This window comes from Uloborus diversus, chromosome 4 (assembly GCF_026930045.1).
Source record: "Uloborus diversus isolate 005 chromosome 4, Udiv.v.3.1, whole genome shotgun sequence".
In the NCBI taxonomy this organism is placed as follows: domain Eukaryota; kingdom Metazoa; phylum Arthropoda; class Arachnida; order Araneae; family Uloboridae; genus Uloborus; species Uloborus diversus.
In genome coordinates this window covers 3,895,106-3,917,710 of record NC_072734.1, presented here as the reverse complement: position 1 = coordinate 3,917,710, position 22,605 = coordinate 3,895,106, and the positions used below count along the sequence as shown (strand labels likewise).

General features: G+C 33.1%; 1 protein-coding gene across 1 annotated transcript in view; it reads right to left on the bottom strand.

Annotated features, from left to right (window-relative positions):
* The window catches only part of LOC129221311 (uncharacterized), an 83,884-nt gene extending 63,563 nt beyond the window's left edge, over positions 1 to 20,321 (bottom strand). The window contains exon 1 of the mRNA XM_054855772.1: positions 20,212 to 20,321. Within this exon, the coding sequence (XP_054711747.1) occupies positions 20,212 to 20,278 (67 nt within the window). The 5' untranslated portion in view covers positions 20,279 to 20,321. The remainder of the gene's footprint in view (positions 1 to 20,211) is intronic.
* Positions 20,322 to 22,605: the final 2,284 nt, after the last annotated feature.

Sequence of the window (22,605 nt, the reverse complement as noted above, 5' to 3'; positions counted from 1 at the left end):
GCGCATCTCGAAAATAATAGTTATGTATAGTGACGCGTGTTCAAATATCAGGCTTGAACAAAAAAAAAAAAAAAAAAAAAAAAAAAGAAAAAAAAAACAGTAAAATTTTGCGGCAGATTGCGGGAAAATAACCAAAAAGTAAACATTTTAAATCCCCTGATTGCAGGAAATGCTTCGAAACCAAAATCAAAATTTTATTTGTTTATATTCGAGAAAAAAAATTGCAACAGATCTTTCATTTAACGATTTTTTTCACGCTACAACTGCATAGAGTAAAGAAATTACATAGAGAGGCCCCGCTATACTAAGAAATTGAAGCCGGAAGTTGCACCGCTGTATCCCAAGATCCTTAGCTTCTTGAGATACAACTTGATTCAAAACACTCCATTACTGAATCTCAATTGGTTGTTAATTTAATCTTAGATATCGCTGCAAGTTTATGAAGCACGTTTTCGAAATTGCATTAAAACATGAACTAAAATGCAAACCAATCCGCCAGCTACTTTATACGGTCCTTTTGCGAGATTGGTAAAAACTATTCTCGCGAAGCGATCATGTTATCATAACCCCGCTCATCATTGCACCGCTGTATCCCATAATTCCGGCTTTAATTTCATCTCCTTTTTACCGTAGACGGGGCCTCTCTATGTATATTTATTTACTCTATGTACAACTATAAATTTCAATAACAGCATTGTTATGGAAAGTTGAGATGGAGCACTGAATTATGATTTGAATGAAGGAAAACCTTCGAAAAATGGGGATTTTATTTTGAAATCTAAGAGTCATAATTGATAGTTTTTAATCGATATCTTCGCTAATTATTATCGCAGGATTATGTTAAATAGCCAAACATGAAGACGGGAAGATGACGAATTTATCGATACCTGGCTCGATGGTCAGTTCACTGTCGTTCAGGAGAAGAAGCTTGGACATACATACATAGATGCCTACGCTCAGTTTTTAATTATATAAGATGGAAATAAAAAAGTAATGTTTTGTGCTTTGGAGGCATGCAAATTCAAAATTATCTAGGTGAGTAATTAACTACTGTTTGACCACGGATTGTATGTAATCTGGCAATCTGCCAAGTAAAGACGATTCCATCTGATTAAATCTAGCAGGGAAGGTGGGAAAATAGCGATGGGATATTGATACACGCGTTTTGTAATGTCACTAGTGCCTTATTCATTTATTGCATTCTCAGAAATAAAGTAAGGGGAAACAAAGATAGTTACTATGGAAACAACAAAAAGAAAGTAAAATGTTTTCATTTCGTTCAGGAACGTAAAAGCAAAATGGTAAGCTCAAAACTTTGTTGGGAATAAATAAATCAAGTAGTTTTTGCTGTGAGAATATAGATCGAATATACTTTAGATTACAAAAATGTTGCTGATTGCAGATTTTCATTTTTACAAAACTAAGGCTAAATAATAGAGAGGCAAAAGTGCACATCTGGAACAAACCAATTAACACCCCTATAAACTAATAGATACGTCCATTTCCGCCTATAAACCGGATATTAGCCTTTCCACGTAATCGATGGTCAAACTGTAAACGTTAAATCCCGGTTATCACAAATTTGCCACTTCAACTGCGCTTGCGCGCGGACTTCACTTTTTGGGCATTAATGAATACGATTAGAATTTTTTCACAGCGATTTCGTGATATATTATTTGAAACTACGGGTAAGAATAACTGATAATCTTTATAATGTAAAGAGAAAAATAACACTTCAATATTTATTGGTTTGGAAATATTTATTTAACATAAACGTAAAACACGTTATGTACTTCAAAAATGATTGGAATATGAGTGCAGATATCCGTCTTATGCTGATAATTTACGTTAGGCGTAAACAGCTTAGCATTATACATTTTTATTTAGGTGGATGGTTCGGCTTTGTGTTAGAAGTGATGCTGCAATTCGAGTACGCTCTTCTGAGGTTAAAAATTTGGCCCTGAAAAGGGTCTTTGTTTGATAGAAAAATCAGACTCCGAATCCATTAATAATTAAGACTCAAAACTGAATCTTTACAGAGGCCTAAAAACTAAATCAGAGAAAGCTTTGCGATTTCTGATTTTTATCTGTTGCCATGTCATATTTATTAACAAATTTAAAATGTTTGTAATTAATTTTAGTAAGATTTTTGAAATCAGTCAAGTCCACGCGCAAGCGCAGTAAAATGGCAAATTTGTGATAACCGGGATTTAACGTCGAGTGAATAATTACTTTAGCTACAAATTTAATCCGGATAAATGAGGTTCTACTGCATATGCATAAAAATATCTCATTTGTGCAAAAGATTGAGCAACATTTCAAACGGAAAAGAGCAGGAAGAAGATTCAGATCATTTCCATTTCTCTCTAAATCAAAAACACCTGCATCACTCAAGAAACGCCATGTTTGTCTGAAATTCATCGCCTTTTACAAAATCTCTTTTTCAAATTTATTTCGCGAAAACATTGCCCACTCGCCTGTCTCATTTTCATTGTGCATTGTATTTGAGGGAAATCGCGGCGATTTCTTTGGGCGATAACCCAGTTTGCTTTCCTGTCGGGGTTTCTGACCCCGAGAAGAAGAAAACACAGATGAAGGGGTTTTTCAATGCGCAGAAGGAAAGTTGAAATGCGAGGGAAAATCTGTATCATGCCAAAAGTAGGCAATCACATGTTGAAGTTTCAACGAAATCGTGACCGGTGTCGCTCAAGGCTCAATACCTTTGAAATACTTAGGCGAGAACCACACATATAGTGTAATAATGAAAAAAGTTGAAATAGGGGGGGGGGGGTACTGTTTGACCATCGATTACATGGAAAGGCTAATATCCGGTTTATAGGCGGAAATGGACGTATCTATTGGTTAATAGAGATGTTAGTTGGTTTGTTACAGATGTGCACTTTTGCATCTCTATTATTTAGCCTTAGTTTTGTAAAAATGAAAATTTGTTCACGGCAACATTTTTTAAATCTAAAGTATATTCGATCTATATTCTCACGGCAAATATTAATTGATTTATTTATTTACAACAAAATTTTGAGCTTACCATTTTGATTTTACGTTCCTGAACGAAATGAAAATATTGTATTTTCTTTTTGTTGTTTCCATAGTAACTATTTTTGTTTCCCCCTTTTTTTTTTTTTGAGAATGCAATAAAAATGAATAAGGCACTAGTGACATTATAAAACGCGTGCATTAAAATCCCATCGTTATTTTTCCTTCTCCCCTGCTAGATTCATTCAGATGGAATCGTCTTTACTTGGCAAATTGCCAAATTACATACAATCCGTGGTCAAACAGTAATCGAAAGATCATGTTGAGACACATTTTTGATTCAAAAATTATTTGCAATTATCCTCCCGTTATCTAGATATAAGGTTCTAAAGTCTCCAGAAATTTTTTAAAAAGTGCCAAATTTAAAGATTTGGCGGGAACTTGATCACACAATTTCACCGCATGTATCCATCTACAAATCGTGGGAAAAAATGTCTTCCTTTACTCACCAAAACTGGCTAAATATGGCGACTTATCTTAAAATTTTGGCAGAATTCAAAACCTTATATTTCGATAACGGAGACACGAGGGCACATAATTTCTGCGCCCATAAACGTGTTTTACAACGCTCTTTCAATTGCTATTTGTTTTTGTTTTTTTTTAGTTATTATACTATAGTATGGTCTCAAGGTTAGAAGAGGGCTTAGTTTGCATGGTAGTTCTCGGGGGTTGAGCTGCTGCGCTTCCTTTTAATTTTACAAGAAAGTTTTTCAAATTTTACGGAGTTCAGGCTTTATTTTATTTCATTTATTTTTATTATATTTATTTATTTTTATTATATTTATTTATTTATTATTATTTATTTATTTATTTTTGAAAATAAGTTTTGAGTGCTGTTATAGGTAGGGTTACCTTTATTTGCGCAGGCCAATTCCAGGCACGAACGTAATCAGAGAGGGGAAAAGAGAAGTGTGAGAAAATTTCGCGTGTCGACATTTGATCGCATTGAGCTAAAAAAACATTTAACCTTTCTTAAATGTTATTAAGCTTTAGAAAATTTTTCAAGTTTCATTTGGGTTTTTCTGAGAATAACATTTTAAAAAACCGAAAACTGGAAATAAATATACGTGCAACTAAAATTTGAAATAAAGCTCTAGTAAAAGCTCTGTAATATGACTGTTTAAGTATTCGTTCCCTTTGTGCGGAAACAAAATTCTTAGAGAAATACGTGTTTATAACCCCGAAGCACATGTGTTTTGCAATATTGTTTACTCTCTTCTAGTTTATAATTATTTTGTTAAAACATTGTTGATGGAGGTTAGCTTAAGTAACCATAGACGTGGTAAGTAAAATAAAATTTATTGACTAAAAGCTTTAAAACTGGAAATTGAAATTATATCGAAGTGGTATGAAAGAAAAAAAAATCCATGCAACGTTTATCCGCAATGCTACGCTGTTTCCAGAGATAAAGCTAGAGTTTTTGGTTTTCTTACAAAGCATAAAAGTATTCCGTGACATTTTTAGAGGAGATAAATTAATTTTGGAGAAATGAAATACTATATATGAAAATATAGCAAAATTACATTTTTTTTTTTTGGTCTAAAAAAAATGAACTGAACTTTGGAGTTGATAAATTACAATTTTTTTTAAGCGCAGTGGAACCTCTCTATAAGGGACACTTAGTGGACCGGACAACGTGTCCCTTAAAAAGAGGTGTCTCTTCTTCGGAGGTTAGATGAATTCATGCATGCTGTGTAAGCTCAGTATAGTTTTATAATAAACGCAAATTAATAACATTTAAGATTAATTATTGAAAATGTTTCATCTATGTATACTTAACAAAATTCAGAACTATTCAAGCAGGATAAACAATTTAAATATTAAAATTCTATAAAATATTTTGTAGTATCAGTTTTGTAACTGATTTTCATTAATTATAATATTGAACTAATGTGCTACATGGATTTGTTGAATGTCATTGAATTTACAATGCAAAAACAGTGCAACAGTGTTATCATATTTCAAGTTTTCCATACAAAACTTGCCATGGGTGCCCAATATCTTCGGGGTGAGCCCATAAGAAAAAAGTATGAATGAGGGAGTAAAGCATGAATGTAGGTCTCAGCAAGTATTTTAGGATACTTATTTGTCTTTTTTGCATGTTAATGTCAAGACCATTGAGAAGGAATAAATGGAGAGAGTGCAACCCTACTATCCCGATACGGCAACCATACCATGTGACCTGGGAAGCAATTTCTAGTTGACCGTAACCGCTGAAGAAGTTTTCATTAGCTGAAGCCATGAATGATAAAAACATTTAACTGTAGAATTGAAAAATTAGATTTATAGCAATAGTGCAGTATTGTAGCATTATAAACTGTGAAGAAAAAGTCATACCAGGAAATCCAGTAACTTTTCTTAGGCATGTACAAATGTTTTTTACTTCAAAATAAAGAAAAAATAACATATATATGCATTCAACGAGTACATTTCCCACAGTTGCCTATAATTTTTAAATTTTTGTACTGATTTTACCTATAAATGTAATAAAACATTGTATATCATGAGTGCAAATAACATTTTAGTTCCATAAAAACACTTTTTACTTAACTAGTAATTATTTTAACGGCTCTCAAGTAATTTGTGTACGTTTGCTTTGTTGGCGAGTAGCTTCTCGCCAAGCTCCTGTGAACAGCAGATGCGTTTAGAACAAGTTTTAGATTTGAAAATAAATATTTGTTACTTTTATGCTTTAATTTAAATACTAGTGTGCCTGCGTATGAAATAATTTCAAAACATTGATTACAAGACACAAGAATCCATAAATTTTCAGTCAATGAGAGAACTCTTAAAACATATATTTGTACATGACCGTCATTACAAGGAATAAACATCAAAATACATGAAAAATGCAGTTACATCATATTTTAAAATCCGGGAAGAAGTGGGGAAGGGGAGTTAGAATGACAGACCTGTATTTGTATCCGTTATTTATTTAAAATTGGCAAAAGGTTCGCAGCTTTGCCTTTGCTAGTAACAATAATCAGTAACGATACCTTTTAGAACTGCTAATCTTTCAACATTACTCAAAACTCTGTTAATCTTCTAACAATTCTAGAGAAAGTTTCAATACTATTTTTCGAAAAGCACACACAGGTCCTCAATTTAACTACACCGATGCACAAAAAACTCATCACAATAATTCAGGCTGAAAACTTTCGCTTACTCACAACACACTAGGTCGATCTTATATTCTCAGAAAAAATAACAACTCTTAATTGTTTCCAAAATAATAAAAATAAATTTACGCAGACGATAAATTAAAAAATAGGGCGGTTGAATTATTCTACTTTGTTTTCTTCTTACTTGGCTTGGCTTTAATCTTCTGTTTTAATAATATTGTTGTTTGAAAGCAGACGATATTTTTTTAGAATACATATTCATTTGAATTGAACAGAGATGGGCAGACTCTGCAGCTCTGATTTGTAGCCCCGACTTCATAATTAGTGCCGTCGTCTGAAAAATATTTAGTGCCAAAAGAGCGATTGCGTGCCAAAACGCGACAACTTCCCAGCCAAACTAGTCACCTGACCTGGGAGAAATGTTTTTGAAGCTTATCTGACTGAGACATTTGCTGTCGCTCCCTCCATTAGTATTCCTTCTCAATGGTCAAGACAAACTTTTTTTGTTAATTTTTGAGCAAAAAAGGGACCTTAAATTCCAATATATTGGATGATTCTAATGAAATTATGCATATTTTTTTTTTGGAATTCTTCTCTGTGACTTCCCTTAAATAGAGTGTCCCTTAATGAGAGGCAAATACATGGAGGTACCTATTCAAAGGGACTGGGATCTGAAAAAATGTCCCTTAATTAGAGGTGTCCCTTATTCAGTGGTGTCCCTTAAAGGAAGTACTACTGTATCAGACAAAAGCGCAAAAACTAGCATTCTTGCTTTTTAGAGGTTTAAAGCAATTCTAACTTGATGGCAAAAGGACGAAAAATTACGAAATAATATCTTTTTAGCATCAAACTATAAGAGCCAGTGCTTTTGTGTGCATAAATGAGACAATTTTGGCAAACATATTCTTCAAGGAGTTGCTCTTAAACACCTGAAAAACATCGAATTCTGCGTATGACATTGTGACGCAAGTTTTCCAAACATTAATCATTACATAAAATATTACTGTCCACCAACAACGGGCAAGAAAAACAAAGACTCACATTCCATCGAACCATTTCAACTATTCTACCTAATTTCTTTTGTCGTTCGCCATTAGAAAAAACAATAGATAGCACCATAGACTAATAATAAGAGTAGACCGAGCTTTCCCAGATTTGCTGATGAAAAAATTGGTTCATGGATACATCATGTGACTGGTGGAAGGCTTGGCGAAAACTTTGACGGCGTGGTTGCTAGATGGCAACATTATCTATAGTTTGGCACTCGACATGTATTTTAAGTAATGTGTTTTCATTATAAATTTTTTTCCAGGTGCAGAGATTGAACTGTTTTTCTTTTAGTTATGAATTATTTTGACATTAGTAATTAGTTTTTGATCACAGTTTTCAGTAACTTTTATTTCATTTGGAACTGCTACGTCAGCGTTGGCGTGAACGTAATGGAGGAAACGTTTTGCGTTAACGCAAATATGTACTAATCGGAATCTTAAATTGAAATTGTAGGTAAAAATCTTACCGTTTGCCGATTCTATTTGGGCGCTTGCATCTTTAATTGCTTAGAGAGTTATTGAAATTGACTAAAGAAAATGCACAATACTATCTAAACAAAAAACTCACTATATTAACAAAATATTTACAACTTCGAATAACAAATTTACAAATCGGACTCCATAAATATTCCGCGTTCCATCAATTCTATTTATTTTATTTCTCGCGGTCGTTGATCGTCTGCTACGATCAACGCCCGCTGTTGCTAGGATATCCACTAGTCACATGGTTTGGTTCATGAGCAGCAAAGGGTTGCCGTAGCTCGGTCTATTCTTATTATTAGTCTATGGATAGCTCAGACGAAAATTAAACTAAATAATGCAAAAAAATATAAAACTACAGACGATAATAAATTGATAAATATTGAATGGAAAACACAACAGACGATAAATTTACAAGAAGGAACAACCTCTTTTTAGCAGCAAATGAAACGAAGAAAGGTGTAGTTGCGTATCTAGAAGAGACAATTTCGAGAAACATATTTTTCAAGGAAGTGGACTAAAACACCTGCAAAGCATCGAATTCTGCGTGTGAAATTATGAAGAAAGTTTTCCAAACATTAATCCTGATTAAATGTGAAAGTTGTGAAGAAATCGACCCTATTTTATCGACAGAGAGGGGAGAAAACTCATAAATTCGCGAATCCCACCGTCATCTTGTGCTCTAAAACATCACTGGACCTTGTCAGGGGTTAGGAGAAAACGCCAGGGATGAGAAAAATATTTTTTGATGCGTTAATCTGTTTTTTTTCCTCCTATGAACAGCGTACAATGACTTGGTTATTATTGAAGTGCCTGGTGCTGATCGAAATCCGAAAGTGATTGTCATAGCTGTTAAGTTGCTGAGTTTGAGAACACAGCCATAGTGCGGTAAACCTTGTGGAAAGGGATGATTTCGTATGTGTTACGCATTAGCGAACACAGATAGCGTTTGTATGATTGCCATTAAGGGGTTACAGTACCTCAAAAATGAGAAAACGATCAAAAAAAAAAAAAAAATCGCTTATTTCAAAACTAAAAACTATTCTGAACACAGGGGAGAAGTTTCATTGCTTTAGTTCAAATATTTAAAAAGTTATGCGTGGTTTTTAGTCCATGCTCGCTATGTGTTCTTATGCAAAAGGAAAACTTCAAACTGCGTTTTCTCGATGATGTTTTTTTTTTTGCGTTTTCATATCATTAGAATCCCTAAAGATTTTTTTCTATTAAAGATACAGCTTTAAAGTAATACTTTTTGCAATTGGGATAACATATTTGACAAAACTGTGCATTGGATAAGCATTTTATAAATTACTCAAATGTTTAGAGCATGTTGAACTTTTAAAACTCATTTTTTTTAAATTTGATTTTTTACATAATTAAACACAGAAAATTTTCTAATAAACTCATAGGCAAATGAATGCACATATTTTTAGAGATGATTATAGTGATCGTTTAGCAAAAAACTTCTTTTTAATTAGTGCAAAAATAAAAAAACCTTAGAGATTTTAAAAATTTGAAATTTTCCTCAATTTTTTGAATTTTTAAAAAAAGTAGGCAATATTTTTAAATTTTGAAAATGAAATATTGATTAAGAAATAAGTATGCATGTTATGTTTTCAAAGAAATATAAAATTTACTTAATTAAAAAAAAAATTTTTGAAAGGTACTGTGACTCCTTAAAAAGCTGATAGAGCTGTTTTCTGATGTTAGGCTATTTTCCAGATTTTACTTCGGAAAGGCTATTGACTATGATTTCTATAACTATGACTATCATTTCAGCGCAAGGAAATGTGGGACAAAGTGAGAGGGTGAAATATTTACTCTGCTTTTAGCACCACCTATCTAGTAATATTTTACACGTGCAGTCTATTCCAGTCAAGAAAAAAATTCCTTTGAAAAACATAGAACATAATAATACAAATAATGTTCAAAAATTTATACTCATCAATATAAATAGAACAGAGAATATATGTGTATATATATGTGTGTTTGTTCATATGTTCCTTATAAAGGGTGTCCCAAAATTAACGCAAGATTTGAATTTGCCACAATTTTTGCTGTGAATTGTTGGCAGCCACGGAAAAAGAACAATTTGACAGCTGGGAGTTTAGGGTTAGTAAAAATGGAGTGTTATGCTATTATACAGCCAGCGAAACAATTCAATCACTGCATAAGGAATTTCCTGTTCGTGTACTCTCTCGTTTCGGTGATATGAATTGTACCCTATATCGTGTGATTTTACATCATTAGACTTCTCCCTATGGGGTTATTTGAAGTCAAACGTCTATGTCAGCAATCCCACAACCACCCGCGCATTACCTAATTGCGATATCGAGCGCCAATAACAGTAAACCGCTTGACCCGCCTAAACTTTCATTATTTTTCAAATAATTGTTCGATAATGAAAACGCATTATAGAATCGAAAACGCTCCATTTGTAATAACCCTAGACCCTCAGCTGCCACATTGTTCTTTTTTCAAGATTGCCCACAATTTATTGCAAAAATGGCGGCAAATTCAAATCTTGCGATAATCTTGGGATACCCTTTACAAATCCACAGTTTACGTCGGATCTCGACAAAATTTGGCAGGGTGGTACTTGGGCACCCGAGAAGATACGTGTTTTTTTTTTTTCGAATGCTAAAAAAGTACCGAACCGTTCAAATTTTGATTATAGGGTCTGAAAATGAGAGAAGATTTAAGTAGATGAATTGTGGTGATGTGATAGGATTTGTGTATAACATTTTTAGATGAAAGAATATGTGTAGAAGGTTTTTGTATGGATAAGATAATTTGTATAAAGGATAATTGTGTAGACGAAGACGTTTGTGGGGGAGATTAGTGCAGATAAGAAGATTTGCATAGAAAATTTGTGTAGACGAGAGAGGATTTGGGTAGATGGAAGAATCTGCGTAAATAACGTTTGTGTAGATGACAGACTTGTGTGAATGGAATTATTTGTGTATGTGGGAGCTTTATGCAGATGAGAGTTTTATCTGGAAGATTATCTGTATTTTTTGTTCCCGAGAGATTTGTGTAGATGCAAAAAAAAAAAAGTGTAGAAGGTATAAATAAGAGGATTTGTGTATAAAATGTGAAAGTGAAAAGATTTGAGTAGAAGATTTGTGTAGATTTATGTAAGTTGCCTCTTTGAAATTAACGTAAGTGGTCTTGAGAAATAACGACTCAAAGTGGATTCACTGTCAGCAATTGAAATTTGTGAATTAGAAAAATAAAATAAATTAAAAAGCGAACGTATTTTCTATGAAAGTGCCTATTATTAAAATAAAAGAATATAGTGAGCTTTAAAATTGGCATTAAATTTATATCGTACTGATGAAAAGATACGTGCTTGTTCTAATTTTCTAAAGAGAATGTAATATTTAAGAAGAGAAAACACATATTCTGAAGTTATTATTCTGTTTGATAATGTTGAAATTTGTCTGTAAATATTATTGTCACGTTTGAAAATCACTTGACATACCTTGCGTATAGAAATAAATATGAAAATTTATCATTATAATTACTATGCTATTTAACGATGCATAATTTACGATTACTCTAACTTCGGTTCATCTTGCAAAATAGTTTTTTTTTTTTTTAATCTGCGTCGCAGACTGCTGAAAGAAATTATTTTACTGCTGGGTTATCGAGTATTTATAATATTGCCATTAAAAAAATAATGTTTATTTATATTTCTGAACTTGATTCCAGAACAATCGAAGATACGAGGAATAAATTTCTTTTATCGTTACCCTTGACATTCCTCTGCAGAAGAATTTCTCGGAATTTTCCGATGCGCTGACAGCCGTTAGTCTCAATATTTATTTTGTAATTCTACGGGACATTTCTTGCTCCTAAAACGTCACGACCAGAGTTCGTGTGCACTCAAGATTTACAACCGATTAAATTCTAAATATATTTCTTCAGATGAAACGATGAAAGACGAACTGTTAATAATGCATGTGCGCATTTATTTATAAGAGAGTAAGATACAGGAAATAGTTTCACGACGATTCTGACAAACGTAAATGATTATTTTTCTGAAACAATCTGGTGTGGACTCCACACTACTTTTTACGTAAATTAAGTTATCATGTTTTTTTTTTTTTAATTCAAAAGAATGGGGTGTGTGTACATATATATACGTGCTTTAGAAGCAATCTATATATATATAAATGAATGTTTGTCTGTATGTCATCCATGAACTCAAAAACTACCCGACAGATTTGGCTGAAACTTTCACCGTTTGTTATTTTTGGTACTGGGAATGTTTATAGACCCGTTCGAAAAAAATCTGATCGATAGTTCCTTTTTTATTCCAATTTAAGTCACAATCCATTGGATAAATACGAATAAAATTATCGGCTGCAGAAATTAATTCGCGTGAAAGATCTCATTGATAAGAAGTTGTCATTTTTCTTGAGTTTGAACAAATAAATTCTTTCTTTATTGTTTTATGGCTTTTCATGCAACGGGGGGATTTAAAACTTTTTCTATTTGATATTTTTAGCGATTGATTGATCTTGCAAACTGCGTGAGTACAAAGTTTGAGTATAGTCACGGCTTCACTTGATACCTGGACCGATTATTATGAAAATTGCTATTTATATGTATTTTTCCACGGAGAAGGTGCATAATATGCTCATTGAAGCCACTCGCCACCAGGTGGCACTGCAGAGTAGCAACTTCAGCCCCGTTCGACCGATTGTCATGAAAATCAGTATAATGATGTTTTTTTTTTTTTTTTTTTTTTTTTTTTTTTTTTTTTTTTTTTTTTTTTTTTTGTTGGCGTAGCAACGCGCATTGGGTACAGCTAGTACTTAAATAAATATCTTTTTGGACATTTTCCTAGACATATAAAAAATATCGTAAACGAAGAGAGTTGTACTTTCAAATGCAAAGAAATGTGATGTTTTTACTAGCGTCTGTAATCAAAAAATTGCATAACAACTCTGTAGAGTGTGTATAAAAAAACAATAGAAGTGTCTTAGAGTAAGCAAGAAAACCCTTTAAATAATTACGGCCCTAGTTTGTCGCGAACCGATTGAAAAGGAGGGTTTTACAGATATTCATTTTTTAAATAATCGACAATTTTAACTTTCTTGAATGGATATTTAGCTCAACCTCGCCATATCCATAATCCCATTCTCGCTAATCCATAATTTACTGTACATCTAACCAGGAGCTGTACATTGAATCAAAATAAAAAGTGAATACTCGGTGTTCTTGTATTTAGATACGTTCTTGCTCTCATAGCTTAAAATTATCTACTTGAACACATATCTTTTTTTAAACAAAGCTACGAATTTGATCCGGAGAAACGGAAAAACGAGGGCCGAATAAACAAGGTTCAACTGTACTTTTTTAAAAAATACGTGCGGAAAATTTGCAGACTCCTGCAAAATTTGAAGTTACCTGCAGAAAATCTACAGAATTACGCAATTATTGAAACTTTTGCTTAGGCTTAGACAACCATATATCGTCGAGCTTACAATGTTTTTATTTACATTTTTAAATTTAAACTTCATTGGAAACTCGAAGAGAGTAGGTCATCCTAAGTTGGAATTTAGTTTATGATATTTCATCCTGTTCAGTAGAGAGCAGCATTGTGTATTCTACACCTTCTTCTAAAGTCAAATGTGCAACAAAATGTAAAGTGGTGTAGAGTTAATCGACATGGTCCAAAATTGCCTCACATAATTTAATATAAATCGCGTCGAGTGATTTCTGATTTTTTTTTTTTTTTCGATTACGTTTTTCACCTGATCAACACTGACAATTAGGTTAAAAGTTACGCAAGCAAATCATCATAAAGGTTATTTTTATAATTTATCGAATGAAAAATTTGATTATTTGTGATTAATCAAATATAACATAATTTCACTTAACCAAAATCTATTTATTTTTATTGATGGCACTGAAAGTAAAATTAGTGAGCTTGAAATCATCTGAGAGTAATTTTTCGAATTGAAACTGCGACAACAATCATTATTTCAGTATTGATTTAGCAATTTTATCGGAAGAGGAATAATTCCGGTTTTGATTTGTTGTGAGCTTTTACAAAGTTTTGGAATTCCAGCGTCATTTTTAACAACGATGCGGAGACTAAAATAGAGTCAGAAACAAAATTATAAGTGTATCACTTTTAGCAGTGATGCGCATTCTCACTTCTGACATCAAAATAATCACAGAAACAAACCTTATAGGTGACATGTTTCGCAGTGATGCACAGTCTAAAATCGAACGAATCGTATAGAAACAAACTTAAAAGCACTATTTTTAGTAGCAATGCGCACGCAGTTTAAAGTCAGAAGAATCATATAAAAATAAACTTTTTCGGTTCGTCATTTTTAGCAGTGGTGCGCCGTAGGGATGCACCGATCAATCGACCATAATCAGCCACTGTACCGATTATTTATAATCGGACAAACTTTGCCGATTAATCGACGGAAAAAATATTTTTAAAAAATATTTTTTTTTAAGTATACCTTCAACAAGAAGCAATGTTGAGTACATTAATTAACATTAAATAAATGTAATCTTCTGCTAACACTGCTGTAACATGTTGTATGAAGGTGGAAACAGTAAAAACAAAACAAATAGTTTAGAAAGTGCGTAAAACTGAATGAAATAAAGAATAACTCTCACAGCTAATATTCACTAGACACTACTAAGAATAACTAAATTCCAGGACTTTTAAACTAGAATACGAAAAACATGAGTAAGAAAATCCCCTTACCCCTCTCCATTCACATATTTTCAATAACAAAAAGAATTTTCAATCCACATCTCTATCAAGTCAATATTTATCCCATCCAATCACCTCCCCCCTTCCCCCACTCTTTTCGCATTACCTGCCTTGCAGTTACTTTTTATTTTTATGTTATTAGCTAGTGGTACCCGCACGGCTTTGCCTGTAATGGAAAAATAAAAGGTCTTTTGGTTCGCCTGTATATTTACAAATAATGTATAGTGAATTTTCTCGCCAATTGGCTTGTGCCCATGTTTCGGTTTCACGTTATGATAATTTTGTAATTTACTCGTCCATCTTGTGATAATTTTGCTCGAGAAAATGTTCTTAAAATTGGAATACAAAAAGAATCACATCTTATTTTCGTAAAATCGTTTGGAAGTACACACCCCCATGCTACAAACTAAGTTTGTGCCAAATTTCATGAAAATCGGCCGAACGGTCTAGGCGCAATGCGCGTCAAAGAGATCCTGACAGACAGAGAGAGAGAGAGAGATCCGGACAGAGACTTTCAGCTTTATTATTAGTAAAGATGATAGTTCTATTTATCTTTTAAAGGACAGAAATGTAACAGAAATAAGCAAATGTGTATATGACCCCCACTGCAACCTTCCCTTAAAACTCTCTCAAACGAAAAAAAAAATACTAATGCTTATATTTTATTTCTTCAAAAAAGTCAGAATTATTTTATAAGTTTATGTTATGATACCTTCACCCCAGCTTTTGATGACACATTTTTTAGTGTTTTTGTTCTTTGTAACTATACATATAACTATATCAGGCATTTTAGAACTATTTACATTATTAATTTTTGATTCAACAAAAAACTAATTGTTATTATATATCAGTCAATAAAAAAATCGATACATAATTCGTTATCATAAATTTTTTAACAAACTGATTGTTGAAGTAATGTCATTATTTATTTATTTTTTCTATTTTGAATAAATATCCACATGAAAAGAGTTGCAACATTTTTCATGCATCGATACTTTTCTTCTTTACCATAGTGCTTTTATAACCTAATAAATTTTGTGAAAAATAAAAATCTTGGATTAATGGCTGCAAACTAAAAAAGTACATTTCAATTACAAGTGTTCCTAAATTTGCCTGCTGACCACAGGCTACCCACTAATACTCTTTAAGGTTCATGTTTAGTTAACATAGTGTAATTTTTCAACAATGATATGGAAATTGGCTCAAAGAAATTGGATGAAGTTTTGAAATTATTTTTGGAAAATTAGAAAAAGGGAGAAAAAAAAAACTATTAACTATTTCCGAAATCAAAAAAAAAAAAAAAAAAAAAGAGGAATTTAGTAAATTAGTACTAAAAATAATCATTATAATAATTAATTGGCCGAATATGAATACACGATTAATCGGTAATCGGCCAATTTGCTTATCGGTGCATCTCTAGTGCGCAGTCTGAAGTCAAAAGAATCAAATAGATACAAACTTAAATGCGCCTCTTTTAGCAGTGATATGCAGAACAAAGTCAGTGAAATCAATCAAATAGAACCAAAATTATAGGCGCTATTTTTAGCAGTGATACGCAGTCAAAAGACTCTAGTAGAAACAAACTTATACATTTTATTCATAGCATTGATTTGCAGTATTAAGCCAGAAAAGTTTAACATAAACAAACTTATAGGAACAGAAACAGAAACAAACTTATTTTTGCTGTAAAGCAGTCTGAAGTCCGAAGAATCAAATTGAAAAAATGTCTAATCACAATGCCAAAAAATAAAAAGGCAACAAAAAAAAAAACAACTTTTTTTTATTTCAAAAAATGAAAAAAAAATTTTTTTTTTAGGAAAATCGTCCTAATGACTTAAAGTTAAGAACAAAAGTTGATACTCAAAAAATGATCAAGTTGATCCAAAAGTTGATACTCAAAAATGATACAGTTGATACAAAAGTTGATACTCAAAAAATGATAAAGTTGATACTCAAAAAATGATGATGGAATCAAAAAACTTTTCATCGCAAATGCAGTAAAAATTATGTCACTTTAATAACTAAATAACGTTATGCAAATTGTCTTCACGTGCATAGAAAATGGCGTTAAATTACACTTTTACTGACTAAGGAAGAGTGAACACGACAAGTGTATCTACAACAGAACAAAGCGTGTCACGAAGAAGCAACTGAAACACGAAACATTTTCGTTTACATTGTGTTTTATTCAATGCCTTTTGTTTTATTGAATGTTCAAAATAATTACCTCAGTTTTATCTATTCGTGCTAAACTTATTTCATTTGTCAAACCATCCACTCAAAAAATTATCGAAAAGTACTGCAGCCGTGAATTATGTAAATCAGTGGAAAATAGCGAATAGTACACAAAAATGCATTATAGTTTTGAGTCTTGAAAATAAAAAGAAAAAATTATTTTTGTTTTGAAGGTTATTATTTTTGTTTATTGAGTAGATTTAGAGAACGTTTATTTTGTTTTTCTCCTTGAGGAAATAAGAAGTAATTAACTCATAAGTTCAATGAACGAGCTTTCGAAGATACAGGGGTAAAAGAAACTATTTAATAACTATTGATTGAGTTTACTGAGCTTAGTTACGTAAAACCATGGTATAGTTATCTTCTTTTCTTTACTAATAATAAAGCTGAAAGTCTCTCTGTCCGGATCTCTGTCTGTCAGGATCTCTCTCTGTCCAGATCTCTGTCTGTCAGTATCTCTGTGACGCGCATTGCGCCTAGACCGTTCAGCCGATTTTTATAAAATTTGGCACAAAGTTAGTTTGTAGCATGGGATGTGCACCTCGAAGCGATTTTTCGAAAATTCAATGTGGTTCTTTTTCTATTCCAATTTTAAGAACAAAACTATCATAAGATGGACGAGTAAATTACGAAATTATCATAACGTGGAACCGTAACATGGGCACAAGTCAATTGGCGAGAAAATTCACCATTCATTATTTGTAAATATATAGGCGAACCAAAAGACTTTTCAATTTTCTATTACGGGCAAAGCCGTGCGGGTACCAATAGGTTAATATAAAGTGTGCGGACGAATTTAGTCCTCAATAAAATACTAAATTAAATTCAACTGATGGCAGAAGCAAGATTGTGAGACATGGGGAACCTGATGCAGTCTAACTTAATTTAACAGATGAAACAGTAGTGCTAAAACAGCAATGTTGTTATTGCACAATAAATAAATAAGTAAATAAAGATTTTTTTAAATAAAAAGAGGTTTCTCTGACAAAATAATATTTTTGCAGTCAAGTACTGTAACCAGGAAACCAGGTTTTAAAACATCACTCTTTACTTATTTATTTGTATTGGAAAGTTATTTTTTTTTCTTTTGAAATTTCAATGCTCTAATGTTGATTTCTCCGTGCTTCTATAAGCTATACGCTTTACGTATATTTCAGTCTATCTTTTAACATATTTATTCATAGTAAATGTAGTAGAAAAAGAAGTACATAATACCATAGTGCATAAAGCAATCATCGAAGTAAAATGTATATATATAAATCTATTCACAATCGTAAAGTTAAAAATTTGAATATACTGAAAAATGGAATCACAAAGTCCTCTAAGTTCCAATTCCAAATCAGTACTTATTCGGGTACTGGATCAGAAGTTGTTCGACTCCTGGTCTGGATCAAAAAACAGAGCTGTCTTCAGAGCCACATCCCACCGCTTAAACCAATCGCAGTGGTAGGTGCTCTTGGGCGTAATGTAATGTTTCATCATGTTTTACGAAAGATGCTAAAATCTCGTAGAATTGAGCGGCTCAAAACTGAATGAAAATTTAATCAAATAAAAAAACTGAAACGTTTGCCAAATGTATCCTGGCATAGAATGATCTTTGGAACAAACAAGGTTTATCTCGAATTTTACAATTGTCTCAAAACCGCATTAAGGTAATCAGAAAAACAAAAATAATTCTTTATTTGATGAGCCTGCTTTTGATTATTTGTGTAAATTTTCATCGACACTACCGACAAAAGCAAAAATTAAATCAAAATCTAAGCACAGAAAAGGAAAAAATAATAGGGAAAAGATAACATGTTTCAGAACATGTCTGCGATCCTTGATTGTGAAAACTCTAATTTTTTCAGAAATACATTCATGTTTTTCTTTCTTTCTCAAAATTCAATTAGTAAGAATCTGCTTCAGAATTGCATCAAAAATTGCTGCGAAGATCCTCCGTGTTCGTTAATGATCTCTGGGGCACGTCAAATATGTCGTGGCTACAAAGTCCTCCAAGTGAATCAATACCTCTGAGGGTGCTGGATCAGGTATTGCTCGGCTTCCGAGCTTCCGATCTGGATCCAAAAAAAAAAAAAACAGCGCTGTCTTCAGGGTCCCATCCAACAGGGGTGCCCACAGGGGAGATCTTGGCGCAAGTTGCGCCATCTAAATTTGGGGGGGGGGATTTTTTTAAATAGTTTTATTTATTTATTCAAATTGATTTATTGATTTATTTTTAATTTAAATTATTTATTTTAATTTATTTCAGTTCATTCTGTTTGTATTTTATTTCAGTTTATTCTGTTTGTATTTAATTTCCTTTATTTATTTAGTTTGTGTGTGTGTCATTGGCGTAGCACAGAACTTTTCAATTAAAATATCAATAATAACAACAATTAAAAATAAATAAATAATATTTTTAAAAATGTATAAAAATATTTAACAAAGAAAATATTTACAAAAATAAAAAAGAGAGCTGAAAATAAAAAGGGGGGGGGATATTTTTAAGGGGAGATTTGCGCCATTGAACTTGGGGGGGGGATGGGCACCCCTGCCCATCCAACTAGTAAAACCACAAATAGTGGCGGATACGGGAACGCCCTGGGTTGTAATATGTGATTTATAGTCACCACGACTTACTTTTATACATAAATTATCTGCATGTTACCTAAAATATTAAAATCCGCGTGCAATTGAAAAGAAGTGCAGGGACTCGGCTCCCGTGAGCTCCAATTCAAATCAATCCTTGAAGGCGTGACACATTAATTTCAAATAATGATAATAATAATAGTAATCTTTATCTTTACTAATAATAAAGCTGAAAGTCCCTCTGTCTGTCAGGATCTCTGTCCGGATTTCTGTCTGTCAGGATCTCTGTGACGCGCATAGTGCCTAAACCGTTCGGCCGATTTTCATAAACTTTAGCACAAAAGTAGTTTGTAGCATGGGGGTGTGCACCTCGAAGCGATTTTTCGAAAATTTGATGCGGTTCTTTTTCTATTCCAGTTTTAAGAACAAAAATTATCATAAGATGGACGAGTAAATTACGAAATTATCATAACGTGGAACCGTAACATGGGCACTAACCAATTGGCGAAAAAATTCACCATACATTATTTGTAAATATACAGGCAAACCAAAAGACCTTTTAATTTTCTATTACGGGCAAAGCCGTGCGGGTACCACTAGTGTAGTAATAAATGTAGTCTATTTCTGTCAGGAAACCAGCGGTTACCACTAGTAGATATATAAATTAACTCAGCTTTTTAAGCTGTTTTCAAACAAACCTCAAGTATATCTTTTGTTCAAAACTTGCGGTTGCGGAATTTGAAAGTTAAAACTGATATATTTGATCACAGAGACTATTTCTTTTCAGTTGGTCAGATATTGAATTTATTCACAATTCCTTTTGAAAATCATAATTCCTAACATCACTATTCCTTTTGAATAACATCACTAATAACATCACTATTCCTTTTGAAAATCATAATTAATTTTAATAAAGAAAAGTAGAGGTAATTTCTACAAAACTACTTACAACACACTTGGTACACTAATTGTAGAACATCATAAACTGTTGGCACTTTCCCTGCGAAGGTGCCCATGCTTGCCAGGAAGACAGACGACAATATCCACGCTTGAAGGAGAGCCCCAGACATATCCGGCACAGAAATTGGATTTAAAAAAATTAATATATAAATAGGGCACAAAACAATAAAATGGAAATTTGACTCTTCGCGCAGCACGAGCTCGATTCGCGGTATGATTTCAAACAGCCGGCAACTCACGTTTTTATTCGAAAGGGAAACTAGCTGTCAAAAAACGTTTATGGCGAGAGAAGACAAGTTATCGCCCTTTTTGGCGACTTCCTTTGCGAATCTGTTTTTTTCCATTTGCCAGGTCGGTCAATGTTTTTTGAGTGATCAAGAATTGCTAATTGTTTTCAATTGATTGTGGAATGACGCCATTTTCTTTCTTTCTTTCTTTTTTTTTTTGAGCAATCACGATTGCTTATTGCTTTCATTTGACTGTTTTGATGTGCTGTCATTTTATTTTCCCGCCAGCACCTTCTGCAGCATCACCGTCGACCGGATCCTCACGATGCTGCTCCTATAGCGAAAACTGCCTCCAGGTTGCATCCATATGCTACACACGCGCGCATACATACACAACTACACATACACGCACACGCACGAACACACACGCACATACACCTACACACACATACACAAACACATACTTACACAAACACATACACGCATACATACAGACACCTACACATACACTCACACAAACACACACACACATAGACACAACTACCCACACATTCATGCCTGCGCACAGACAGAAACAGATATGCCTACACACACATACACATACCCCGCCCCACGCACACAAACACTCATACACACAACTACCAACACTCATGCCTGCACACAGACACAAACACACATGCCTACACACATACATACCCCCTACACACAAACACACACGCCTACATACACACACACACTCGTGATTGCAAAAAAAAACATAATTTGAATTCCAGATGACAAAATTCAAATTAATTTATTTTATTTTATTTTATTTTTTTGAACCGGGTCCTCTGCGAGCATCCTCGTCTACCGGTTCTCTACGAGCAGCACTTTTCACCATAATCCGCTCCTCCTGGGTGGTAGCGGCCTTATCCTGCACTTACATGTGATTGCGAAAATCATAATTTGAATTTAAGATGGCAAGAGTTCAAATTTTATATGTATTTTAAGAAGGCGTTTTGACGTACAGATTATAGCAGTGGTTCCCAAACTTTTTGAACCCATTGCACCAGTGTTGCCAGATTGGAGGAAATTTCCCCACTTTGGGGAAATCTGGTGCTCTTTGGGGAAATTTTGGGGAAATGGGTTTTGAGGGGAAATCTATGGGGAAACATTTTTTTCTTGGAAAACTTCTGGGGGAAAAAAATCGGGAAAAGAGATTTTTCTTTTTTTCCGTATTTAAATTTGCGAAAAGAAGTAGTAGTTACATTTCTTGTATCAAACAGCGTTGGTTTAGCTTTGCTCAACTTTATAGAATTCGCATTATGTGGAATATTATGCTACGGAATTCGCATTAATGTTCTGCGTGAGTAACTAGTTGATACGCGAAAAAGGTAAAAATAAGTGTGATGAAGAAGGTTCTTGGATAGATGTATCTAAAAATCATAGTTTAAATGTACATACAGAAGCAGAGTAGTAAATGCGAGCAGAAAAGAAATATTTGGTTATTTCTTATATCTCGGTCAGGCGCTTGTATTTATGACTTGTGGCACCCACACGGCTTTGCCCGTAGTAGAAAATTAAAAGGTCTTTTGGTTCCCTTGTATATTTACAAATAATGCATGATGAATTTCTCGCTAATTGGCTTGCCCACGTGACGGTTCCACGTTCTAAAAACTTGATAATTTACTCGTCCATCTCATAATAATTTTGCACGGGAAAATGTTCTTGAAATTGGAATAGAAAAAGAACAAAATCGAATTTTCGAAAAATTGCTTAAAGGTGCAACCCCCCATGCTACAAACTAATTATTTGCCAAATTTCATGAAAATCGGCCGAACGGTCTAGGCGCTGTGCACGTCACAGAGATCCTGACGATATCCAGACAGAGAGACTTTCAGCTTTATTATTAGTAAAGATAATGAAAGATAAAGAAGACAAAAAAAAAAAAAAAAAAAAGCGAAAATGGGAAGAAAAAAAAATTGGGGAATTTTATAAGAAAATTTGGCTCTTTGGGGGAAAAAAAAATTCAAGAAACAAAAATATTAGAGGGAGTAGATTCATTTTATGAAAATATTAGTGGCAAAATAATTTTTGAATTTGGGGAATTTTGATAGAAAACATCGCTTTTTGGGGAAAAGTTGAAAGGGAATTGGGAAAATCTGGATTTAACCATC